Source organism: Python bivittatus, unplaced genomic scaffold (genome assembly GCF_059951505.1).
Source record: "Python bivittatus isolate LINGU-HERP-01145 unplaced genomic scaffold, Pbiv_v1 ctg000080_np1212, whole genome shotgun sequence".
Taxonomy (NCBI): Eukaryota; Metazoa; Chordata; class Lepidosauria; order Squamata; family Pythonidae; genus Python; species Python bivittatus.
The window spans coordinates 56,463,990-56,485,973 of record NW_028277035.1 but is presented as its reverse complement, the minus strand read 5'-3'; the positions used below and the strand labels follow the sequence as shown (position 1 = coordinate 56,485,973).

The 21,984-nt window shown below is 40.0% G+C and overlaps 1 protein-coding gene across 3 annotated transcripts; it reads right to left on the bottom strand.

Annotated features, from left to right (window-relative positions):
- Window positions 1-952: 952 nt before the first annotated feature.
- FBXW12 (F-box and WD repeat domain containing 12) lies at window positions 953-17,691 on the bottom strand. 3 transcript variants are annotated; one of them, XM_007421804.4, is made up of 10 exons: window positions 17,437-17,691; window positions 16,181-16,218; window positions 14,987-15,147; window positions 13,796-13,917; window positions 8,246-8,455; window positions 7,353-7,514; window positions 4,774-4,978; window positions 3,503-3,675; window positions 3,225-3,352; window positions 953-2,375 (listed from the first exon to the last, which is right to left on the bottom strand). In XM_007421804.4, exons 1-10 carry the CDS (start codon window positions 17,527-17,529, stop codon window positions 2,276-2,278), a joined length of 1,392 nt encoding a protein of 463 aa, XP_007421866.1. In that variant the 5' UTR covers window positions 17,530-17,691; the 3' UTR covers window positions 953-2,275. The 3 variants fall into 3 exon arrangements, with proteins under 3 accessions (XP_007421866.1, XP_025030087.2, XP_025030091.2); XM_025174319.2 differs by lacking the exon at window positions 17,437-17,691 and adding an exon at window positions 16,781-17,430; XM_025174323.2 differs by lacking the exon at window positions 17,437-17,691 and adding an exon at window positions 16,781-17,430 and having other exon boundaries at window positions 3,506-3,675.
- Between the last annotated feature and the right edge of the window lie 4,293 nt (window positions 17,692-21,984).

Genomic DNA, 21,984 nt, shown 5'->3' with positions numbered 1-21,984 from the left:
GGGCTGGGCTGCCTTTTGCATCTACTGAATTGTGGTTGGTTCCCACAATCTCTCACACTCCTAATTAGACCCTCACAGAAAACAGAGGCAGTATGTATGCACGCAGGAACAACATGCTACTTTGCTACACAGAGGAAAATACAGATGCCTCCTAAGGCCACCCATGGTAAAGAGTTGGAAAGCATTCCAAAAGCTGTTCTCTGGGTGGTCTCACCTTGTTCAGTCTATGCAATTATTAGGATTTCTTGTTAAAGAGCACTGAAGAATACATCTACCTGTAGTTCATAATCTTTGGGGATCCCCATGAAATTACATTTTTTTTCTTTTTCAAAATGCAGAAAAAACATGGTTAATATAATTTATGCTGTGCATTCACACATAATTTTTTAAAAAGTGGTCTTAATGAAAAAAAATGTATGAATACACACGGAATATAAAATTATATACACAGACATACAATACTGTGCAAAAGTTTTAGGCAGGTGAAAAAATGCTCTAAAGAAAGAATGCTTTCAAAAATATTAACTTTAATTGTTTATGTTTATCAATTTACAAAATGCAAAGTGAGCAAACAGAAGAGAAATCCAAATCAAATCAACATTTGGTGTGACCAACCTTTGCCTTCAAAACAGCATCAATTATTCGAGGTACACTCGCACACAGTTTTTGAAGAAACTCGGCAGGTAGGTTGTTCCAGGCGTCTTGGAGAACTAACCCCAGATCTCCTGTGGATATAGGCTGCGTCAAATCCTCCTGTCTCTTCATGTAATCCCAGACAGACTCCATGACGTTGAGATCAGGGCTCTGTGGGGGCAAAACCATCAGACTCCTTGTTCTTCTTTACGTTGAGGATAGTTCTTATTGACATTGGCTGTATGTTTGGGGTCATTGTCCTGCTGCAGAATAAATTTGGGGCCAATCACACGACTCCCTGATGGTATGGCATGATGGATAAGTATCTGCCTGTATTTCTCAGCATTGAGGGCACTACTGATCCTGATCAAATCTCCAACTCCATTTGCAGAAATGCAGCCCCAGATGTGCAAGGAACCTCCACCTTGCTTCACTGTTGCCTGCAGACACTCATTCTTGTACCATTCTCCAGCCCTTCGGCGAACAAACTGCCTCCTGCTACAGCCAAATATTTCAAATTTTGACTCATCAGTCCAGAGCACCTGCTGCCATTTTTCTGCACCCCAGTTCCTATGTTTACGTGCATAGTTGAGTTGCTTAGCCTTGTTTCCACGTCAGAGGTATGGCTTTTTCACCGCAATTCTTCCATGAAGACCACTTCTGGCCAGGCTTCTCCAGACAGTAGATGGGTGTACCTGGGTCCCACTGGTTTCTCCCAGTTCTGCACTGATGGCACTGCTGGACACTGATGTCAAAGGGAAGTAAGCATGATGTGTCTTCCATCTGCTGCATTAAGTTTCCTTGGCTGACCACTGCGTCTTTGGTTCTTAGCGTTGCCTGTTTCTTTGTGCTTCTTCAGAAGAGCTTGAACAGCACATCTTGAGACCCCAGTCTGCTTTGAAGTTTTTGCCTGGGAGAGACCTTGCTGATGCAGTAGAACTACCTTGTGTCTTGTTGCTGTGCTCAGTCTTGCCATGGTGTATGACCTGTGACATGAAACTCTCTTCCACAACCTCACCTTAGTAGCAGAGTTTGGCTGTTCCTCACCCAGTTTTAAGCCTCCTACACAGCTGTTTCTGTTTCAGTTAATGGCTGTGTTTCAACCTACATATGAAATTGAAGCATGCACCTGCTTGGTATCATTGGTTAATCATACACCTGACTCTAACGCTACAAGATCCCTGACTTTGTACTAAGTGTGCAAGTGTAAGAATTGATGCTGGTTTGAAGCCAAAGGGTAGTCACACCAAATACTGATTTGATTTAGATTTTTCTTCTGTTCACTTACTCTGCATTTTGTAAATTGATAAACATAAACAATTACAATATTTATTTTTGAAAGCATTCTTACTTTACAGCATTTTTTCACTCCTGCCTAAAACTTTTGCACAGTACTGTATATAAATACATACATGTATAGAAGCTCTCCTAATTAAATACTTAATAAAGCCAAACAGAGCTCTTGTGGGTCTTTTCCAGGTTAAGATGTGGAATCTAGTCAAATCAGTTGTTAGAAAAGAAGAAAGGTAATTGATCACTTAAGTCATTTATTTGTACTTGTGGTTTCAGTCATGCTTCTATTATTTGAGTTGGACAACTTGGTGGATAAGGTTTAGCAGTGAAGCAGAAGTGCATGGAAGTCTTACAGATGAAAGGAATATGCTCTTAGGATGTCTTTGCCATCAGTTCCAGCCACTATTCCAACAATGCTGACATCATCACATGCCACAGATTTGAAGCCACTATGAGTGAAAAATTTGTGTGAGTACTATGTTAAATAACAAGTCACATTAAAGCAATTCAATATGGAAAGTACAAGAAATCAAATGGTCCCAGATTCTACATGGAATAGAATATTTCACTGCAGGCTGAGATATAGTCCAAGGCCTATATCAGTTGGGTCACTGCATGACACACTGTAGTTGATTAATTCTGTTATTTGCAGTTGGAAAGTTTATCCTTGAGTTTTATGCTTCAATTTCCAGATAGAAATTCTTGTAATTATGGAAAAAAGAAAATGTTAATAATAGAAAGATTATTTGACATATCAAGCCTATTCTCAACCTTGTTTCCAATGCTTGGACAAGTTGGTGAGTAGATATCACCATAAGGAAAAGAAAAGCAGCCCTCCCACACCTTGTCTGAGATATATAATAAGAAATTGAACATTTTTAATTTGCCTTTTAAAGAGAATGCCAGTGGTTAACAATCAGCAGGAAGAAGCAAATCAGGTTAAATATTCTCTAAATCACCCTGAAATTTTCAGTTGAGGTTAGAAAGCTGGATAAGAAAGGAAAAGTTTCAACACAGCATGCAACAATTTGGGGAGAGGGGGAATTTCTCTGTGCAAAAAGCCTGCATGAATACATAAAAGACTCCTCTGCTACATCTTAAATAGGCAAGTTCAGGCAGGAGAAACTGTCAACTAGTTATTCTAGAGTCCTAAACAAGATAAAATTGCCCGTGGGTGCTCAATACCACATTCACATTTGAAAAATACTAAATGCAATATCTTGAAACTTTGACACCCTATCACCAAACCATCAAAATGCCAGCAAACCATAAAACAGTCTTTAAAAGATGAGACTTACCTTGACCATCTGTGAGATCCTCCCAATAAATGATAGCAACTGGTCAACAAAGAGGATTTGTTGTCATTTTTCCAGGAGTATACACGGAGTGAAAGGTCCATGGAGGATGTCACAACATGAAAAGGATCCTGGGGTAGGATGGAGTGATGGAAACAAGAAGTTGTTTAGTTAAATATCCCTAGTATGTGTACAGAGCAGAAAATAATGGCTACTCAGAGGCTTTTTTTTAGCAAAATAGGCTAAAAATGTTTTCTAGTAAAGAGGAAGAGTGACTATACCACCCAAATGGATGTAATAATCTTATGGTGATCCTCGAAAGCCATCAGTACAGTCCCGCTCAGAGAGTATACTGTCAGTTTTGGTCCAGCTGCTATAAGAAGAGTTTGTTTGCCAAATCCTTTCATAATTATCATCTCTTGGGCTGGCAGTGTGAAGCTTGCAACCTGTTGAGCTTTTGCATAAAAAGAATGCACACTTATTTCTGTATCACATTAACTATTGAAATTTCTATTTCACCCAAATGTCCTTTGGTCATATTGATTAAGAGTTCTGAGAATTGCAGTTGTAACACTGCTATCGATTATCAGGATGGGAAGACAATTTCACTTGATAACATTAATTGAGCTCCCTCTGACACAGCATGAGCAATGGGATTTCTCTATTCCTCCAGATACATCCCAGTGGCTACCGACCACCAGGTTATCTATACTTGGGGCATGGGGCTGTAGGGAGAATCCATACTACCAGTTGGGTCTGTATCACAGGCAGTTAGGCAACCATTAGTAAGTAATTATGGGCTTACCTTAACTGAAAGCAAAGAAGAGAGAAATTGAAGGAAAAGAAAAAGATTAACCAAGGACAGGACACCCTAGTAAAGACTAAATAATTGCAAGTCATTGGTATCTGTATATTTTGAGTCATCTAGGCAATTCAACCAACCAATATCAGCCATGGTTTTTTTTTACCTCTTTATTCTTACTAGCATACGTTCTAGATTGCCAACTATTAATTTTTGTAAATCTCCGAGGAGACTTTGTGGTAGCAAAGCAGGGTATGAGTATTTTAAATAACACAGAATGGTCTACTCAAAAGGAATTAAAGGCTCTAGATTTGCCACATCAAGGCAGAACATCAAGTAGAGCAAGTCATTTTAGAAGATTATGCAATGTAAGAAAGTATTACTCTTTCGAAAAGCTGTCAGAAAGGATTTTCCCCACAGTGTATTATTCGGAGATTAGAAGTAGCACCTGTTAATATTGAATATTTGGCATAAATGATTTTGAAGAATAGTTACCACTTCAGAATATTTTCCCGATTATTATCAAATAAAAGATTAAATAATGTAAAATTATTGATCGGGCAATACATGTATTGAGGCCAAGCAAATATATATAGAAAAGCTTTTGATGTGTGCTATTTGGATATATTTGGCCTTAATAATATTAGTGCCTGACAGTACATTTTGTACTTTTTATTCCATTATGGTCCAGCACATTTGAAGTAACACAACGGCACATCTAAATTTACACAATGGCTTGATGAAACCTACCTGTAACATTCTTTTTATATTTAGACTTCTCAATTACTATATCAAAGCTAACAATGTGAAACATCCTCTCGTTTTTGTGCAAAATGGTAATTCTTGCTGATTCTGCTGGTAACCAGCACATCACATGACAATTTGTGATTGGTAAAGGACTAGATAGCATCAATTCATCATCTTCTGGGTGAGTTGCACAATGTGTGTAAAATACCTGATATGCAAAAAAGAAAATCATACCAATAAGCTGGGATCCAAAAATTCAAATTATAGTTTTAAAAATCTCAGTGTAACTTTGGAACTTTATTCAAATGTTTATGTGAATGTATTAAGCTTTCTGATCCCAACTAAGGACGTTGATTCATCTCAGTATTGTCTATCCCTGAGATAAAAGAATTTGGCGTATCTCCATTCAGCTCTAGCTAGCATGGCCAATGGGAATTATGGTTCAAACACTTGGGAAAGCACTAGGTTACCAACTGCTGGCTTATATTGCCTGGCAGCAACTTTCCAAGAAATTCTTCCTAACCCTCTCTGAAATGCTGGGGGTTGAGCTTTTGATCTGCATGTAACCTGTACCTTCTCTTACTGAACCATCTTATTTGCATTGCAAAGCTCCATGCTGTATCAAAAATGACTTTTGAAACTTGTTCCCATTTGAGAAATGCAAACCTTACTATAAAATCAGAAGTACAGTTCTTTGAACCTACAGCTGAAACTTTGATATACAAGAACTATATAGGCAGATTACTGATTCGTTAGAAAAATCTGAAGGTAATAGTGACACCTTAGACAAATTTTGAGTTCTCCGGAGGTCTTCTTTAACAACTTGTTAAAGATGGGCAAAGAATAAAAATGGAGCAAACACAAATGTTTATTTCATTTTACTCATTTAATAAGTCATAGCCAAAACTCTCAGGATGACACACAAAGTAACACAATACAGTAAAACCAATAAATTTATCACTGTAACTGTCCTCACTCCATACTAGATGAGGTTAATTTTGTGACTGCATTTCACAAAATTTTTCCCAGAAATAACAGCTTGGTAGAAGAAGCAGCAATCAGATTCAGAATGGTGATAATGTGAAGGAAACATAGATTTTAATTATTACAGCCATTTCAAAATCCACCAAGACTGCCCCATGTCTGAAAGATCATAGAATCAAAGAACGTAAGAGTTGCAAGGGACGTAGTAAGTCATCAAGCCCATACCACTGCAGGAATCCACTACTGTAGTAACCAGGACAAATGGGTATCCACCTTTTCCTTAAACACCTCCAGCGAAGGAAGGTCTGCTTCCCCGCTCCCAAGGCAGCCTTGAGATGAACACTCCACCTCTTAATTTTTAAGACATTTTCCTTTATGACCACTTGAAATCTATTCCTTGCAATTCTTGCCTAGTCTTCTGAAACAATTACGAACAATTTTGCCCTGCTTGGCTGAAATGCCACTGGCTTAAACTAGATCTCAAAAGACATTTAATAGTAACTAGACAACTGTCTGACCGGTTGGGTCATCCTTTGAGAGAAAGTTAGTGGAGTCTGATGTGACCAGAATGAACATTACCATATTTTTCCGTCAATAAGACGCCCCCATGTACAAGACGCCCCCCACTTTTCCAACCCAAAATTAAGAAATCAATATTTTAAAGATAGTGCAGGATACATTTTTATTTAGTAATTAGGTAACATTTACCTGATACACTCGGTGGGAGAAGGTCCAAACTGTCTCTCTGCAGCTCTATTTCCACGCTCTTTTGCATAACTGATTACATTCAATCACGAGTAAAACTGCTGATAGCTTGTCTCTGCAAACAGACTTCCTCCAATTGGTTTGTTCAGCATCAGCTGATGTCAGTTACATAAGGCTTGTGATTGGAGGAAGTCGGTTTGCAGAGTCAAGCTATTTCACTCGTGATTGGAGGCTAGCAATAGGAGGAAGCCTGTTTGCAGACACAAAGTATGGGCAGTTTTGCAACCGCGCGGTTCTCTCCTTGGCTGACTTCCTTGAATAAGACGCCCTTCAATTTTTAGCGTAAGGATTTTAGAAAAAAGTATTGTCTTAAAGTCGGAAAAATACGGTAATTTTAGTCTGACCATATATTTTTTTACCCTAATGCTGGACGGTCCTGTGATCACCTAAGAGTATATATCATAAATAGAAAAATAATTGTAGTAGCAAACAAACTTCAATAATAAGTCAATATTTACTTACCTAAACAGATAAATAGAATGATCACAGATGGGCAAAAAAGCAGTGGGAGTGGGAGCGACTTCCGATTTCCTGCCAGCTTTCCCACTGATTTTGCTTGTGGGAAGCTGGCCGGAACTGTTGGAAATTATGATCACATGACTGCGGGGAAGCTGCTACGGCCACAACACTGCAAGTAAAACTGGTCTGAACATCATGGAATTTCAATTCCACAGGAGTAATAGGTCCTGGATTTTTTATGCGTTCTTTAAGTTAGTGGATTTTAGGTACCTTGATTCAAAAATTGTTGTGGTATGATAAACTGTTTGAGCTAACTTGAGGGTACAAACAAACAGATAAACACAATGAGTTTTAGTAGTATATAGATAGAATACCTTTGGTGAAAAAGCAGTACAGGTAGGACAAACAACTATCCATTGCCCATCCGGTGAACACAAAGACAACTCCATACCACAGTTCTGAAACACGTTTTTGTATAAAATTTGACTTAGATCAGTTGCTGCCAAGGTATAAAGTATGCCTTTTCCAGTGCCTACCTAAATCAAAGAAGGGGAAAGCATATAAAATAGAATGAATGATCTTCAAAGATGCTAACTGCTTCATAAAACTCAACATTACAGAATGGGGTAAGCAAAAGCTATACCGTACTATTACCTATTTCTGGCAAGTCAGTGCCTACAAAGATTGCTAAGCTAATTAGACCATAATCTAATTCCATCAACTCCTCTATAGAGCTCTGAATGTCTACCCCTGAACTATAAATATTTCCCCCCCAACAGCTGGCCAGTGGAGTAACCCTAAAGGTGGCAGCTAATTGGTGCCCTGCCTCCTTTGAGCTTCCTTGCTAAAGTTTCTTTCCACATCAAGAGGAAACAGGCATCTTCAAAACTGTTCTTGTGTTCGGAAAGGCACAATCCTATTCCTCAAAGCAACTATGGAGAACACAGGATATTTTTTGTCATTTAGGGAGAGGGAGAAATCCCGGGCTCTAAAAGGGAGTTCCAAACAACGGGAAACTCCCACACTTCATGTCCAGAGGAAATGCTGCTAAACTGTGAAGCAGGAGAAAGGCTTCATTTCCCATATCCATGGAGGCCCCAGGAAATTATGGGTGCACAAGGGGATGGTGCTGATCTCAGACTGACACAGCTGCCACAGGTAAAGAGGCCTGTCTTATTTCTATAAGTTTAAAATATGTTGTTTTACAAATATTTGGCAGCCAGAAAGCTTTGAGAGTGGTCATCAACTTATCTAGTGTGCTACTTACCGTTAAGAATGGGTTATTCTTTATTGTGTAGGCCGCCATAGAGCATGAAGAAGATAACACTGAAAAAGTTGAAAGCTCTTCCCCTGTAGTCCCATGCCAGAGTTTGATTGTCCCCTGCCTGTCTGCTGTAGCTGCCAGGTTAAATGCAGGAAATGTGATAATATTTACTAGTGGAACTTCCTGTTGGGGACTTGACCAAATCTGCGTACCCTGATAAAAGCAAAAAATTAATGAAAATCCATTCTATCTGATCAGCATTTTTTAAAAAAAATATCTTCCTGTTAGTGCAATCATTATTGCATGTTTATGTACCATGCATTCTTTTCAACATGAAATATTTCTCCATGAAAAAACATCTAGTTTCTTTTCCAACACACTTGTTTGTGTGAAAAGCTAACTTTTCACTGTTGTTACAAAAAAGAATAACCAAATTACATTGCTTTTATCCTGTTGAAACTTGTTCACTTAATTTATTTCTCCATTAGATCATGATGATGAGTCAGACTTCTTCATTGTATTTCAAAGTCCTGAGCTGTGGCCAAAAATTCCTAAAAGAATTTAGTTCATTTCACATAAAATGTAACTTCCTTTGGATCACAGTTGTGTCCTCCATGCCCCCAAAGACCATGTAAATCAGAGAATTTGAAAATTATTGTCACAAAAACAGCCTTGGAAAAAATTTCCAGATTTGTAATACTGAATTTGTAATACTTTCACTTAATTTCTTGTTATCTACATCAGTTATGTCTTCATCAGCTACTTTTCATGTGTTGCATTCTTGAAGAAACAGTAGATTGCTTATATAGCTCGCACTACATCTTCTCCAAAGTAACATTCCACTTTGAGAAGTTTATTGGAGTGTAATTTAATGCTATTTCTTCAACCTGTTAAATAGAGTGGGTCAACTTTCTTCTGCTTGCACTGTTCTATATGAAGAACCTTCCTGTTAAAAACTCTCTCATTGTTGGCAGATCTTTAATATTCTGAAGGCTGAGATCACAAGACAGCTCTGAAGCCTTAATACTAACATATATTATGGATTGATCACTGTGTGTTGTCTCTTCTACTTCTTTGGACAAATATCCTCTAACAACACTGTTATTCCACTAGCTTGACTGGAACACTATGTTGTTCCTCCTTCTACAGCACTGTGTCCTTTAGTGGAGAATTTGACTAAGATATCATATACACTGTCTTTCTTACTTCTTTGATTCTTTTTGAATTACATCTTTAAAAGCCACTGTCTATAAAACATAAACTGGTTTGAATGCTTTGGAGGAAGTCTGCTCTATAAATGTTAACAACTAAGCAGGTAAGTATGTATCAGTGGGATACTAGCACATTTCTTGCTCTTCCTCCTGCTTCAGTATATGCATGATGTGAATGTAGTCTGTTTGCTGAAGACTCAGATATTCCCAATGCACATTCCAATACTGACAGATATTGTTTATCAGATACCTCAGCCCCTCCCTTTGCTGGAGATAGGAAAACGTTTGGTTCTTTTCAAAAGAAAGGGTAAAATTAAGGAGAAACAGTAGAGAGAGGCTGGTAAAGTACCATTTTTTTCATCTCCAGTAGCTTCAGAATTAATGTACAATAAGGTAATTGAAGCAGAGGGAACAATGGTTTCAAGGGTATTTATTATATTTAATATTTTTACTAGATATACTAAATCATTTTTACTTTTATAGAAATAGAAAAGTTGAATGAAAAATAATGTCTCTGCTCTTTTGTTACCTATATTCTCCATGTAATCACCACCATTCACTACATACAGCTGCCAATGATGAATAAGCTTCTTAAAGCTATTATGAAAGAACTTCACACAACTTGTCCCTTCAACCAGATCCTGCCAGTCCTTTCTACCTCTTGAGTCAAAAGATTCCCATGAAGCTATTCCTTCAATTTAAGGAAAAAGTGGAGATCACATGGTGCCAGGTCTGGACTATATGGTGGATGGGGTAAGATAGTGAGATCCAACTTTGCAATTGCCTTTTGGGTGGCTCATGAGGTGTGAGGCCTAATATTGCCATGTTCTAGCAAAATTTTTATCATGCTTCTGAACTCTGCTTAATTGTTTCAAAGTTTTGAGTGTTGCAATGTAGCACTGCGTTGATAGTGGTGCCAGGTTCCAGGAAATCCATGTAAATAATACCATCGAAGTCCCAAAAAAACTAACCATGAATTTTCCTGCCAAAGCCTGGGTTTTGATTTTTTTTTTTTTTAAACCAGGTGAAGTTTAGTGATGATATTCCATGGACTGATGCTTCATTTCTGGGCCATAATAAGGGCCCTAAATGTCATCAACTGTCACAATGCTGTAAAAAAATTCCTCACCTTCACTCTCATAGCATGACAACTATTGCTGGCAAATTTCAACTCTTGAATTTTTAATCTCTGCCATCAGCATGCAAAGGATCCATATTGAAGAGCAGCAGTAATATGACCTATGAAAAGTTTGACAGCAATTTCCCTTTGATTTGCCAGTTGTTCATCAACCATTCTCATTAACCTTTCTCATGTGAAACTCATCAGTTGTTGTCACAGGCCATTCACTTTGTTCTTGATCACACAATCAGCTTTCCCTGGTTCACCATCTTTACATTTTTGGCCCAGCAATGCATACAGTGGGGCAAAAAAGTATTTAGTCAGCCACCAATTGTGCAAGTTCTCCCACTTAAAAACATGAGAGAGGCCTGTAATTTTCATCATAGGTATACCTCAACTATGAGAGACAAAATGGGGAAAAAAATCCAGAAAATCACATTGTCTGATTTTTAAAGAATTTATTTGCAAATCATGGTGGAAAATAAGTATTTGGTCACCTACAAACAAGCAAGATGTCTGGCTCTCACAGACCTGTAACTACTTCTTTAAGAGGCTCCTCTGTCCTCCACTCGTTACCTGTAGTAATGGCACCTGTTTGACCTTGTTATCAGTATAAAAGACACCTGTCCACAACCTCAAACAGTCACACTCCAAACTCCACTATGGCCAAGACCAAAGAGCTGTTGAAGGACACCAGAAACAAAATTGTAGACCTGCACCAGGCTGGGAAAACTGAATCTGCAATAGGCAAGCAGCTTGGTGTGAAGAAATCAACTGTGGGAGCAATAATTAGAAAATGGAAGACATACAAGACCACTGATAATCTCCCTCGATCTGGGGCTCCATGCAAGATCTCACCCTGTGGGGTCAAAATGATCACAAGAACGGTGAGCAAAAATCCCAGAACCACACGGGGGGACCTAGTGAATGACCTGCAGAGAGCTGGGACCAAAGCAACAAAGGCTACCATCAGTAACACACTACGCCGCCAGGGACTCAAATCCTGCAGTGCCAGACGTGTCCCCCTGCTTAAGCCAGTACATGTCCGGGCCCGTCTGAAGTTTGCTAGAGAGCATCTGGATGATCCAGAAGAGGATTGGGAGAATGTCATATGGTCAGATGAAACCAAAGTAGAACATTTTGGTCTAAACTCAACTCGTTGTGTTTGGAGGAGAGAGAATGCTGAGTTGCATCCAAAGAACACCATACCTACTGTGAAGCATGGGGGTGGAATCATCATGCTTTGGGGCTGTTTTTCTGCAAAGGGACCAGGACGAATGAATGGGGCCATGTATCGTGAGATTTTGAGTAAACACCTCCTTCCATCAGCAAGGGCATTGAAGATGAAATGTGGCTGGGTCTTTCAGCATGACAATGATCCCAAACACACCACCCGGGCAACGAAGGAGTGGCTTCGTAAGAAGCATTTCAAGGTCCTGGAGTGGCCTAGCCAGTCTCCAGATCTCAACCCCATGGAAAACCTTTGGAGGGAGTTGAAAGTCTGTGTTGCCCAGCGACAGCCCCAAAACATCACTGCTCTAGAGGAGATCTGCATGGAGGAATGGGCCAAAATACCAGCAACAGTGTGTGAAAACCTTGTGAAGACTTACAGAAAATGTTTGACCTCTGTCATTGCCAACAAAGGATATATAACAAAGTATTGAGATGAACTTTTGATATTGACCAAATACTTAATTTCCACCATGATTTGCAAATAAATTCTTTAAAAATCAGACAATGTGATTTTCTGGATTTTTTCCCCCATTTTGTCTCTCATAGTTGAGGTATACCTATGATGAAAATTACAGGCTTCTCTCATCTTTTTAAGTGGGAGAACTTGCACAATTGGTGGCTGACTAAATACTTTTTTGCCCCACTGTAGTACTCACTTAGCGCAGTCATCACCATAAACAATCTGCATTCAGTGGTGAATATTGAAGGGGCTCCTTTGGCAATCAAAAATTCAATAACAGCATATTGCTTAAAGTGCATTTATGAGTACTCACTGTAGATTTCTATTTCATAAACAACAGTAACACAACCTTTTCTCACAGCAACTTCCTACCAACTGAAGTAAAAGAATCGTTGTAAAGAACATGTCAGAACTTCTATCAGTACTGCCATCTGTTGGCAACTTATAATTGTAGAGGCATTACTTTTTGTTCAATCTTTGTAGGTAAAAATGTTTCAGCCAGGAATTTGCTCTAGGTTTGAATTCTACTTACTTGGTGTTCTAAGTTTAATGTTCTTTCTTTCTCTATAGAAGTTACGTTTCCTTTTGCTCTAGAATATTCTTATGAAACCATTCATTCATTCATTCAACAATTTTAAACAGCATCTCTTATGAGATCTCTGAAATTCTGCCCAAAAGCACTCATTTCTGGCAGAACAATCTTCTGGTCTGCACAGACCGATGTATTTTCTTTTGGATTTTTTTTAGGCTGCTGAATATGATTGGTGTAACTCTGTAAATTATCTTTCACAGCACTGAATGTTTGCATTTCACTGTATAAAACTGAACAGAATGTTTTATATTTTCTGTTCCTTTACCTTTGATTTTATCTCTTGTAAAGCTGGTTTACTTCTAAAGGGGGGTGGGGAAGGATGGGCTGAATCCTCTAATCACATTATTTTATGCTACATGACCAGGAGGTGGAAGTGTAGAAATTATTTCAGTGTTTTCTTTTTGACCTTTTAATCATCAGAAAGGAAGCACATTAGGAGTTAGGGGTAAACACCAGATGAGCCACCCCCTGAAAGATAGGTGGTAGCAGCAGGAAATTAGCTAGCCACTACCCCAAAGCAGGAAGTGTGACCAGGGTGTGATGATCCAGAGGTCTTCTGAAAGAGGAGGTTTGAGACCTCCAACTTTCCAACAGAAGGCTCAGTTATCAATAATTTAAATTGACATTTGTTTTTTTTAAAAGTTTTTATGTATTTATTGATTCAATTTGATGCTTCCTGACTCCAAATGACTCTGAACAGCTCATAATACACAAAAATGATACTGTATAAAAACAATACAGATAAACAAAAAGAACTAGACTCGGGAAAAAAAGACAAACCCCAAAACATCTCACCATCAACTGACATCCAACAAAGGGGGCATCAGCTACCCTACCCCAAGGCCTGGGAAACAGCCAGGTCTTTATGGCTCTTCTCTGCATGTCTTTGAAGTGTGGCATTTTAAAGATATTTACTCTTCATGCTCCTTTTTCTTACCTCTTGGACATTCCATGCCCTGACTGTGCCATCAGAAGATGCAGTACATATAGTGGAATTTACTTCTCCTGTTGCAAACGTATGGTCATTTGCTGATAGATAAGCCATATCATGTATCACTCCTGCAGCAACACAACAGATTTTTGTTTAACAACAAAATATTTTTGGGCTTGAATATCTAGTTTACTTGAATTTCTCCAGAAGAATGAACACTATTTCCTACTGAAAACTGAACCATCAATCCCATGGCATATATTTTCACTTTGCATAACACATTGTAAGTTTACATTCAACTATAAATATTAGCAGTCGGATCAGTTCAAAAATTTTGGATCACAAATGGATAGAAGTACATAATACACAAACTTGGAGAACCTTTGCATTTTGTCCACCAATACAATTGATTTTTCCTCCCTCACTCCACTTTCTAAGTAGAAAGTTGATCCCAAGCCCTGCCAGGCCATTCCGGCCAGGGTAGAAGATGTATTGGAGGATGATTTCATTGGGCTTTTTGATCCAGCAAATGTTTACATTCAGAGTTTCATGAGAGTAATGGAGGAGCTGAATGAGGCCCATCTTGCAAAATTATGTATCTTTAGATTGCTTCTACAACTTGACCCCACCATTTTAGAGCTTTTCAAAGAGGCAAATCTCCAGTCAAAAATAGCAACAGAAAATGTATTTTAATCTTCCTGTAATATTCAATTCAGCATGAATATAAAGATATATGCATACCTGTACATATATAAACTAAGCTGTGTGAGTCATCTTACTATCTATACATATGCACATGTAGCTGCGAATATGTTCATAACCTATGGATGTATATGGATGGATGGACAGATAGATGAATATGGATCCTCATTCAGCAATTTTCCAGCAAAAACTAGGACTGGCATGCTACAGCTTGGGAAAATAATTGGTAACAGTGTTACATATGTCAGGTATGTTTTTTCAGACTGTGAGCTCTTGCTTTTTAAAGTGGGACCCACAAATGCAGACACACACACACACTTTTATAGGGTCCTGTACACTTCCTTACTTCAAGGAAAGTTTCGTTCCTATATGCTTTCTGAACACAAATCATAATACATAACTACAGTATAGTGCAAGTTGAGAATGAAAAAGGATTGTCAATGTATTTTCTCTTCTAGGAAATATTACTTTCAGGGCTTACCACATTTCACATACCATTGTGTCCTCTCATAGCTTTACATGTATAATCAGCAGAAGGCTGTCCTGATGTCATCTTAGACTCAAGTTTTGAGCGATGGAGATAGTATTTTTTCCAAGTCTGCATTCCTGGGCTCACAGAGATATTGCAGAAAGTCCACCTTCTTAGACACTTATTTCTATAAATATAAACAATTACACTATTACTGTGAAATTTAAGTTGCTTTCTCCAAATCTGCTTTAGTAAATAATTATTCTAAAACTTTTAACAACTATCTTCTAAAACTGTGATGGTTTATTAGATTAAAAAAATGGATGGCTTCCATTTTGTGTTGGAAGGTTTATTTTAATGTCATTTCAGAATTTTTCAAATCTCAGTATTATTAAGAAAATTACAAAGTACTGTGAATATTAAGAGAGCAGCAAAATATCAAGAACTCAATTAGTACCAATTATAGAGCAACCACTTAAATTTCTTAATGGTCGGGAATATACAAATATGCAAGTATTTAGAAATTATAGGCACATGTAATTATTTATTTAAACATTTGTATTCTTCTGAAGCTTTAATATCCTAAGGTTGGTTAATAACAATAAAATGTAATTACACATTTAAGGATATAAGAAATAGCAAATATAAGGAGCTAAAATAAATTTTATATTTCTGATAAAATGAGTACTTTTCTGAACAAGACAGTCTTTACCAAATGCTGAAGCACTTTTAAAGAGAAGGCCAAGAAGGCCCTTTCCTTTTTTCCTTCACCTCCATCTGTTAAATGGAAGGGTCCTCAAATGATGATCCTCTATTTGTATTATGTAAAATGTAATGATGTCCTTGAGTCAACTCAACTCTTAGTTCAGCTTCCCCATCTAGACCGCCATGGAGTTCTCAGGCAATGAAGAACCAATCAGGCCTGCTTAGTCTCAGCAGGTGGCAGCACCTGGCTAACCTTTCTTATAAAAGGGAACTTTTAAGGCTTAGTAAGCAAAAAAGTATGATTACATCACTTCTGTGCCATTTATCAGGGCAAGCTACCAGGTGTGTCTATTAACTGACTTTTAAGAGTGTGCAGAGGTACAATGCGCCCTTCCACCCAACAACCAAGAGCAGAGAGTTGAGAGGAAGTGAAACTTCATCCCAGCAATCCATATCCACTAATTTCCATTCCCAGGTGAAGTCCAGGCCCTCCCACCACTGCTTGCCGCTCTCACCTCCAGAGAAAGGTGGTCTCTGCTGCTTCTTTCCATGCCTAAAAGGGAAGGAAAGGAATGCCAGGTTTCAGAAGCAGCTCCTTAAGATCCTCTAGACCAAAACATACAGAATTCACAGCTTGCACTAAGCTATGATTTGTTTTAACCACAGTTGATGCAATAAATCATAGTGACATGGCTCATGCTTAACACTGAATTGTAATTCATGGTATACATACTAAGTACAATGGCTGGACTAACCACAATGCTTGGGTTCATGCCACACACTGAACCACAAACATGCCTAAAATATTGTGCCAACCCAGCCCATCTGGTTAGTTTATGGTTCTGTGTGCCCTACAAACCCAAGTGAGTAGATTGAATAAATCACAGTTTAGTGTGTCATGCCAACAAAGTCACCTGCTATGGCTGAGTATCACATAGGAACCCAACCAATGCTTGAGAAACTGCAGGATAACTCTAAACTGTACTGAGTTTACTCAAGGGTCCAAGCCCATTTTGTTCTATGTACAGCTAACTCCCAGGAAAGTGTGCACAAGTCTGCTGCTTTAGGCAGAAACAAGAAAGCCTTATTGGATTTCACCCTCAAAAGAGCCGTACAAGTGGCATCAGCTCAGTTGGTAAAGGTATTCCTGGCGTCGGGTCCAGTGGGAGAAAATGCTTTACTGCCCATGAGAAGCCCTCAAGCCTATCCCAGAGTAGTGCGGGGTGAGGCCCCCTCTCACTGCAGGCAATGCGGAAGTGTCCAAAGTGGAGCCAGCACGAAATCAAACAAATTTCGGACATGACGTCACGGCCAGCTGAGTTCCCAGAAAGGGAGCGACTTCCGGCTCCCCCTCCCTCGGTGGTGCGCTGCGCGTGTCCTGAGGGCGCCGCCGATGGCTCTAGCGGGCGAAGAAGAACGCAGTATCTTCTCCCATCTCAAAGGCTCTATTGTTAAACTAGGAGATTTTTTCGAAAATAGCTTTCAAATGAAATCCTTCTCATTTTCCTTCGACAGTTTTTAAGTTTCCCCTCTCGCCTTGACAAGGCCGCATCGCTCTTGTCGGCAAATGAACGGACTTGAGACGAAGGAAGGGGTCGAGGTTAGCGTGGTCTAGGCTAGCCTTCCGCAACTCGATTCGTGGATCGCAAGCCCCATGCCCAACGGCCACATGGGGGTTTAGGCAATTAGCTGATTGGAGTACCGAGGGGTATCAGCCAAGCATGAGCCATTCCCGGCCGGCTGCGGCGACTGCGTTAGGGAGCAGGTGTACCTTATTCACTTGAGCTACCCTGAGCAGATCCGGTACTTCCAAGTACGAGAAGAGGTGGATAATGCAATCCAAAGTCAGCGATTCGGCGCTCATCGCCCTTTCCAGCTTCTTCACAAACGGCCTACGGGGACGCTTCTCTTTCCTCCACGCCGCTGCCCGGATGGAGCAGATCGTCGAGGCGGGGTTAAAGCTTCGGATTCCCCGTGATTTGCTCCGTGAGCTGCTGGTTAGGAATCACAGCGGCAGAGTTAAATGTCGTGCTTGCACCGAGGGGGCGTGCAGGACGAGAACTGCTTTGCTCTGCTCAGCTGCTACGTATCATTACTTAACCGCCCTCTTCAGGGAATTGATCCAGAGCACCTTTACAAGAACGCTTTTCTAATACCAAATAAACACCAACGGAGTTTATTGTAAAAATAAGCCCGAAGTCATTATCCTGGAACTCTCCAAACCTTTTGGGACTACAACTCCCAGAATTTCAGATGGCGTGGCCTGGGAAAATGCAGCTGCAATGCATCTGGAAGGTGTCCAGGTTGAAGAATGCTGCAATATAGTCTTTCCTAGTAATTTTTATGGAAAAAAATATGGATCTTACTTCTCTCTAGACAATATATAGTATTATGTTCACTTAACTGAAAGTCAATCCCACGGAAAACTGTGGGAAAGGAAAAAGACTTTAATTGTGCTTTTGAGAGCATGAGAATGAGATGGCTTACAGAGTGGGTAACCTAGAGTTTAATTATGATTTTATTATATTAAGCAAAATTGGCTGGGATCAAATAATATGCTATGCATAATAAAACATAGTTTGCAAGATCTGAAAAACCATCCATCTCCAATCACACAACACTAGCTTTCATTTGTTTCCAGCTTAAACCAATGGAAAACCATAGTGGGTTTTATTGTATTTTGTGCCATATATGTACGTGTGAGATCATGTCACTAAAGTAGCCTTAATTAGTCATTGACAACTTCCAGGGAAGGTGCCTGTATTTTACAAGAGACTGGCTAATACGGTATGTGCTATTGGCTATTCATCAGTCAATCCGCATGCTTTTAATACATTCTCCTTCCACAGTCACTACCAATGAGGACAACATATTTTGATAGGTGGGAGGATAGCCACATAAATTAGGACAGTACATCATTATCTCATTAACATATATTGATGTCATAAAGGTTGAGTCACACTTCGCAGTGTTTCCTAGCCTGAGCAACCTTGAGATGTGACTTCAATTCCCAGAATTCTTAGCAAAGGCCATGCTGGCTGGGGGATTCGGGGGGTTGAAGTTCACACGTTTTAAAGTGGCTGAGTTTGAAAAACACTGCTCTACTCTAACAGCTGGAGAGGCCGTCAGACATTAGCTAGGTCTTGCCTTTGATGCACTCGTGCTTCTCTAGCGAAAGCAAATCCGAGCCCTTTTTAGAGCGACACTTAGAAATTCTTGCAAACGTTTATACCCAGGTCCTTCGCTCAGGAGGGCTACCGTGCATCCGCGAGAAGGAAAGAAGCTGAATCTACCGGCTTGCTGAACGCGCTGCAACTTTTGCAAGCTGCAGGAGGACGCTCCCGGTGCCGCCCCACTCCAGCCCCTATGTAAATATTTTGAGCGGAGATTGTTGTTTTCCAAAGAGATCCGGCTTCACCGCCGGTGCCTCAAAACCCTGACATTCTTATCAGTATTTGTTCATCTGTCGAATTGCTGCGGGGAGAAGTGGAAGCGTCAACCCTAAAAAATAAAGCACAAGGCGTCCTGAACGCTGTTAGAGAACCGAAAGCATTGCAAGAACTCTTAAAATCAAAACGCTTCGTTTTGCATATTGTTCCAAATCCGAGGCGCTTGCATTTGGATTGTTTTCTCACAAATGGAAGGAAGGCGCGGGTGGGAAGCAGAAGTACTGTATTTTGCACAGAGCCAGGCCGACCGCCTCTCTCTTCTCTGCCTCACCGTCCCTCCCCTTCCGTCGGGCTTCCTCGTAGGCGACCCTGATTTTTCCGCTTCCCTTCTTTGAGACTTCTCGTGGCTCATTGGTGAAACTTGCAGGCACTATGGGAAACGTAGTTTGCACTAAGTTTGAGAGCGGTTGCGCTCAACTCGGTTTCTGTTCTAGCCTATCTTTAGAAAGCGACGGGCGTAGCCTCCAAAGGAAACCACGCCCTCATCCTTAGCAACCAGGCGTGAGCAGAAAATAGGGATCTGCTGAGAGATTGCTTTACAATAGCGCCGTTAGGGTTTTCTTTCTTTAGTAACTTAGTAAGATTTTTTTTTTTTTTACTGTTGGTGAGATATGTGGAGGAACACGTTGGCTGTGTTTGCAGGCAGCTCTGAACCACGAATTAGCTAACCAAAATTTAATCCACTGTTTTGTGGAATGCTGTTGATTGATTGTATGCCATCACGTTGGTGTCAGCTCTTTGTTCAGTTGTTCAGTCGTTAAGTCATGTCCAACTCTTCGTGACCCCATGAACCATATTGCGCCAGGCCTTCCTGTCCTTCACTGCCTCCCGGAGTTTGCTCAATTTCAAGTTCATTGCTTCGGTGATGCTATCTAACCATCTCACCCTCTGCCGTCCCCGTCTCCTTTTGCCTTCAATCTTTCCCAGCATCAGGGTCTTTTCCAAAGACTTCTCTCTTTGCATTAGGTGGCCAAAGTATCTGAGCTTGAGCTTCAGTATCAATCCTTCCAATGAGCAGTCAAGGTTGATTTCCTTTAGGATTGACTGGTTTGACCTCCTAGCAGTCCAAGGGACCCCCAAGAGTCTTCTCCAGCACCACAATTCAAAGGCATCAATTCTTAGGTGCTCAGCCTTCCTTATGGTCCAGTTCTCACAGCCATACATTGCTACTGGAAAAACTGTAGCTTTGATTATGTGGATCTTTATTGGCAAGGTGATGTCTCTGCTTTTTAATATGCTGTCTAGGTTTGCCATAGCTTTCCTCCCAAGGAGCAAGCGTCTTTTGATTTCATGGCTGCGGTCTCGGTCTGCAGTGATCTTGGAGCCCAAGTAAATAAAGTCTGTTACTGCTTCCATTTCTACCCTTACCATTTGCCAGGAATTGATGGGTCCAGATGCCATGATCTTAGTTTTTTTAATGTTGAGTTTCAAGCCAGCTTTTGCACTCTCCTCTTTCACCCTCATCAAGAGGCTCTTTAGTTCTTCTTCACTTCCTCCCATTAGGGTGGTATCATCTGCATATCTGAGATTGTTGATATTTCTCCTTGCAATCTTAATTCCGGCTTGTGATTCTTCCAGCCTGGCATTTCTCATGATGTACTCTGCATATAAGTTAAATAAGCCTTTTCCTATTTTGAACCAATCGATTGTTCCATGACCTGTTCTAACTGTTGCTTCTTGGCCCACATACAGATTTCTCAGGAGATAGGTAAGGTGGTCTGATACCCCCATCTCTTTAAGAATTTGCCACAGTTTGTTGTGATCCACATAATCAAAGGCTTTTGCATAGTCAATGAAACAGAAGTAGATGTTTTTCTGGAACTCTCATGCTTTCTCCATGATCCAGCAAATGTTGGCAATTTGATCTCTAGTTCCTCTGCCTCTTCGAAACCCAGTTTGTACATCCGATAGTTCTCGTTTCATGTACTACTGAAGCCTAGCTTGTAGGATTTTGAGCATAACCTTGCTAGCATGTGAAATGAGTGCAATTGTGTGGTAGTTTGAGCATTCTTTGGCATTGCCCTTCTTTGGAATTGGAACATAAACTGGCCTTTTCCAATCCCGTGGCCACTGTTGAGTTTCCAAACTTGTTGGTATATTGAGTGCAGCACTTTAACAGCATCATCTTTTAGTATTTTAAATAGCTCAGCTGTCATCCCCACTAGCTTTGTTGTTAGTAATGCTTCCTAAGGCCCACTTGACTTCCCTCTCTAGGATGTCTGGCTCAAGTTCAGTGACCACACCAGCATGAACATCAGGGACATTAAGATCTTTCTTGTATAGTTCCTCTATATATTCTTGTCACCTCTTAATCTCTTCTGTTCTGCTTCTGTTAGCTCCCTGCCTTTTTTGTCCTTTATCATTCCCATCTTTGCACTAAACATTCCCTTGATATCTCCAATTTTCTTGAAGAGATCTCTAGTCTTCCCCTTTCTATTGTTTTCCTCGATTTCTTTGCATTGTGCATTTAAGAAGGCCTTCTTATCTCTCTTTGCTGTTCTCTGGAAATCTGCATTCAGTTGTTTATATCTTTCCCTTTCACTCTTGCTTTTTGCATTCCTTCTTTCCACAGCTATTTGTAAAGCCTCATCAAACAGCCACTTTGTTTTCTTGCATTTCTTTTTCTTTGGGATGGTTTTAGTTGCAGCCTCCTGTACAGTGTTATGAACATTGTCCATAGTTCTTCAGGCACTCTGTCTACCAAATCTAATCCTCTAAATCTGTTCATCATCTTCACTGTGTACTCACAAGGAATATGATTTAAGTCATACCTGAGTGGTCTAGTGGTTTTCCCTACGTTCTTCAATTTAAGCCTAAATTTTGCAATAAGAAGCTCATGATCTGAGCCACAGTCAGCTCCCAGTCTTGTT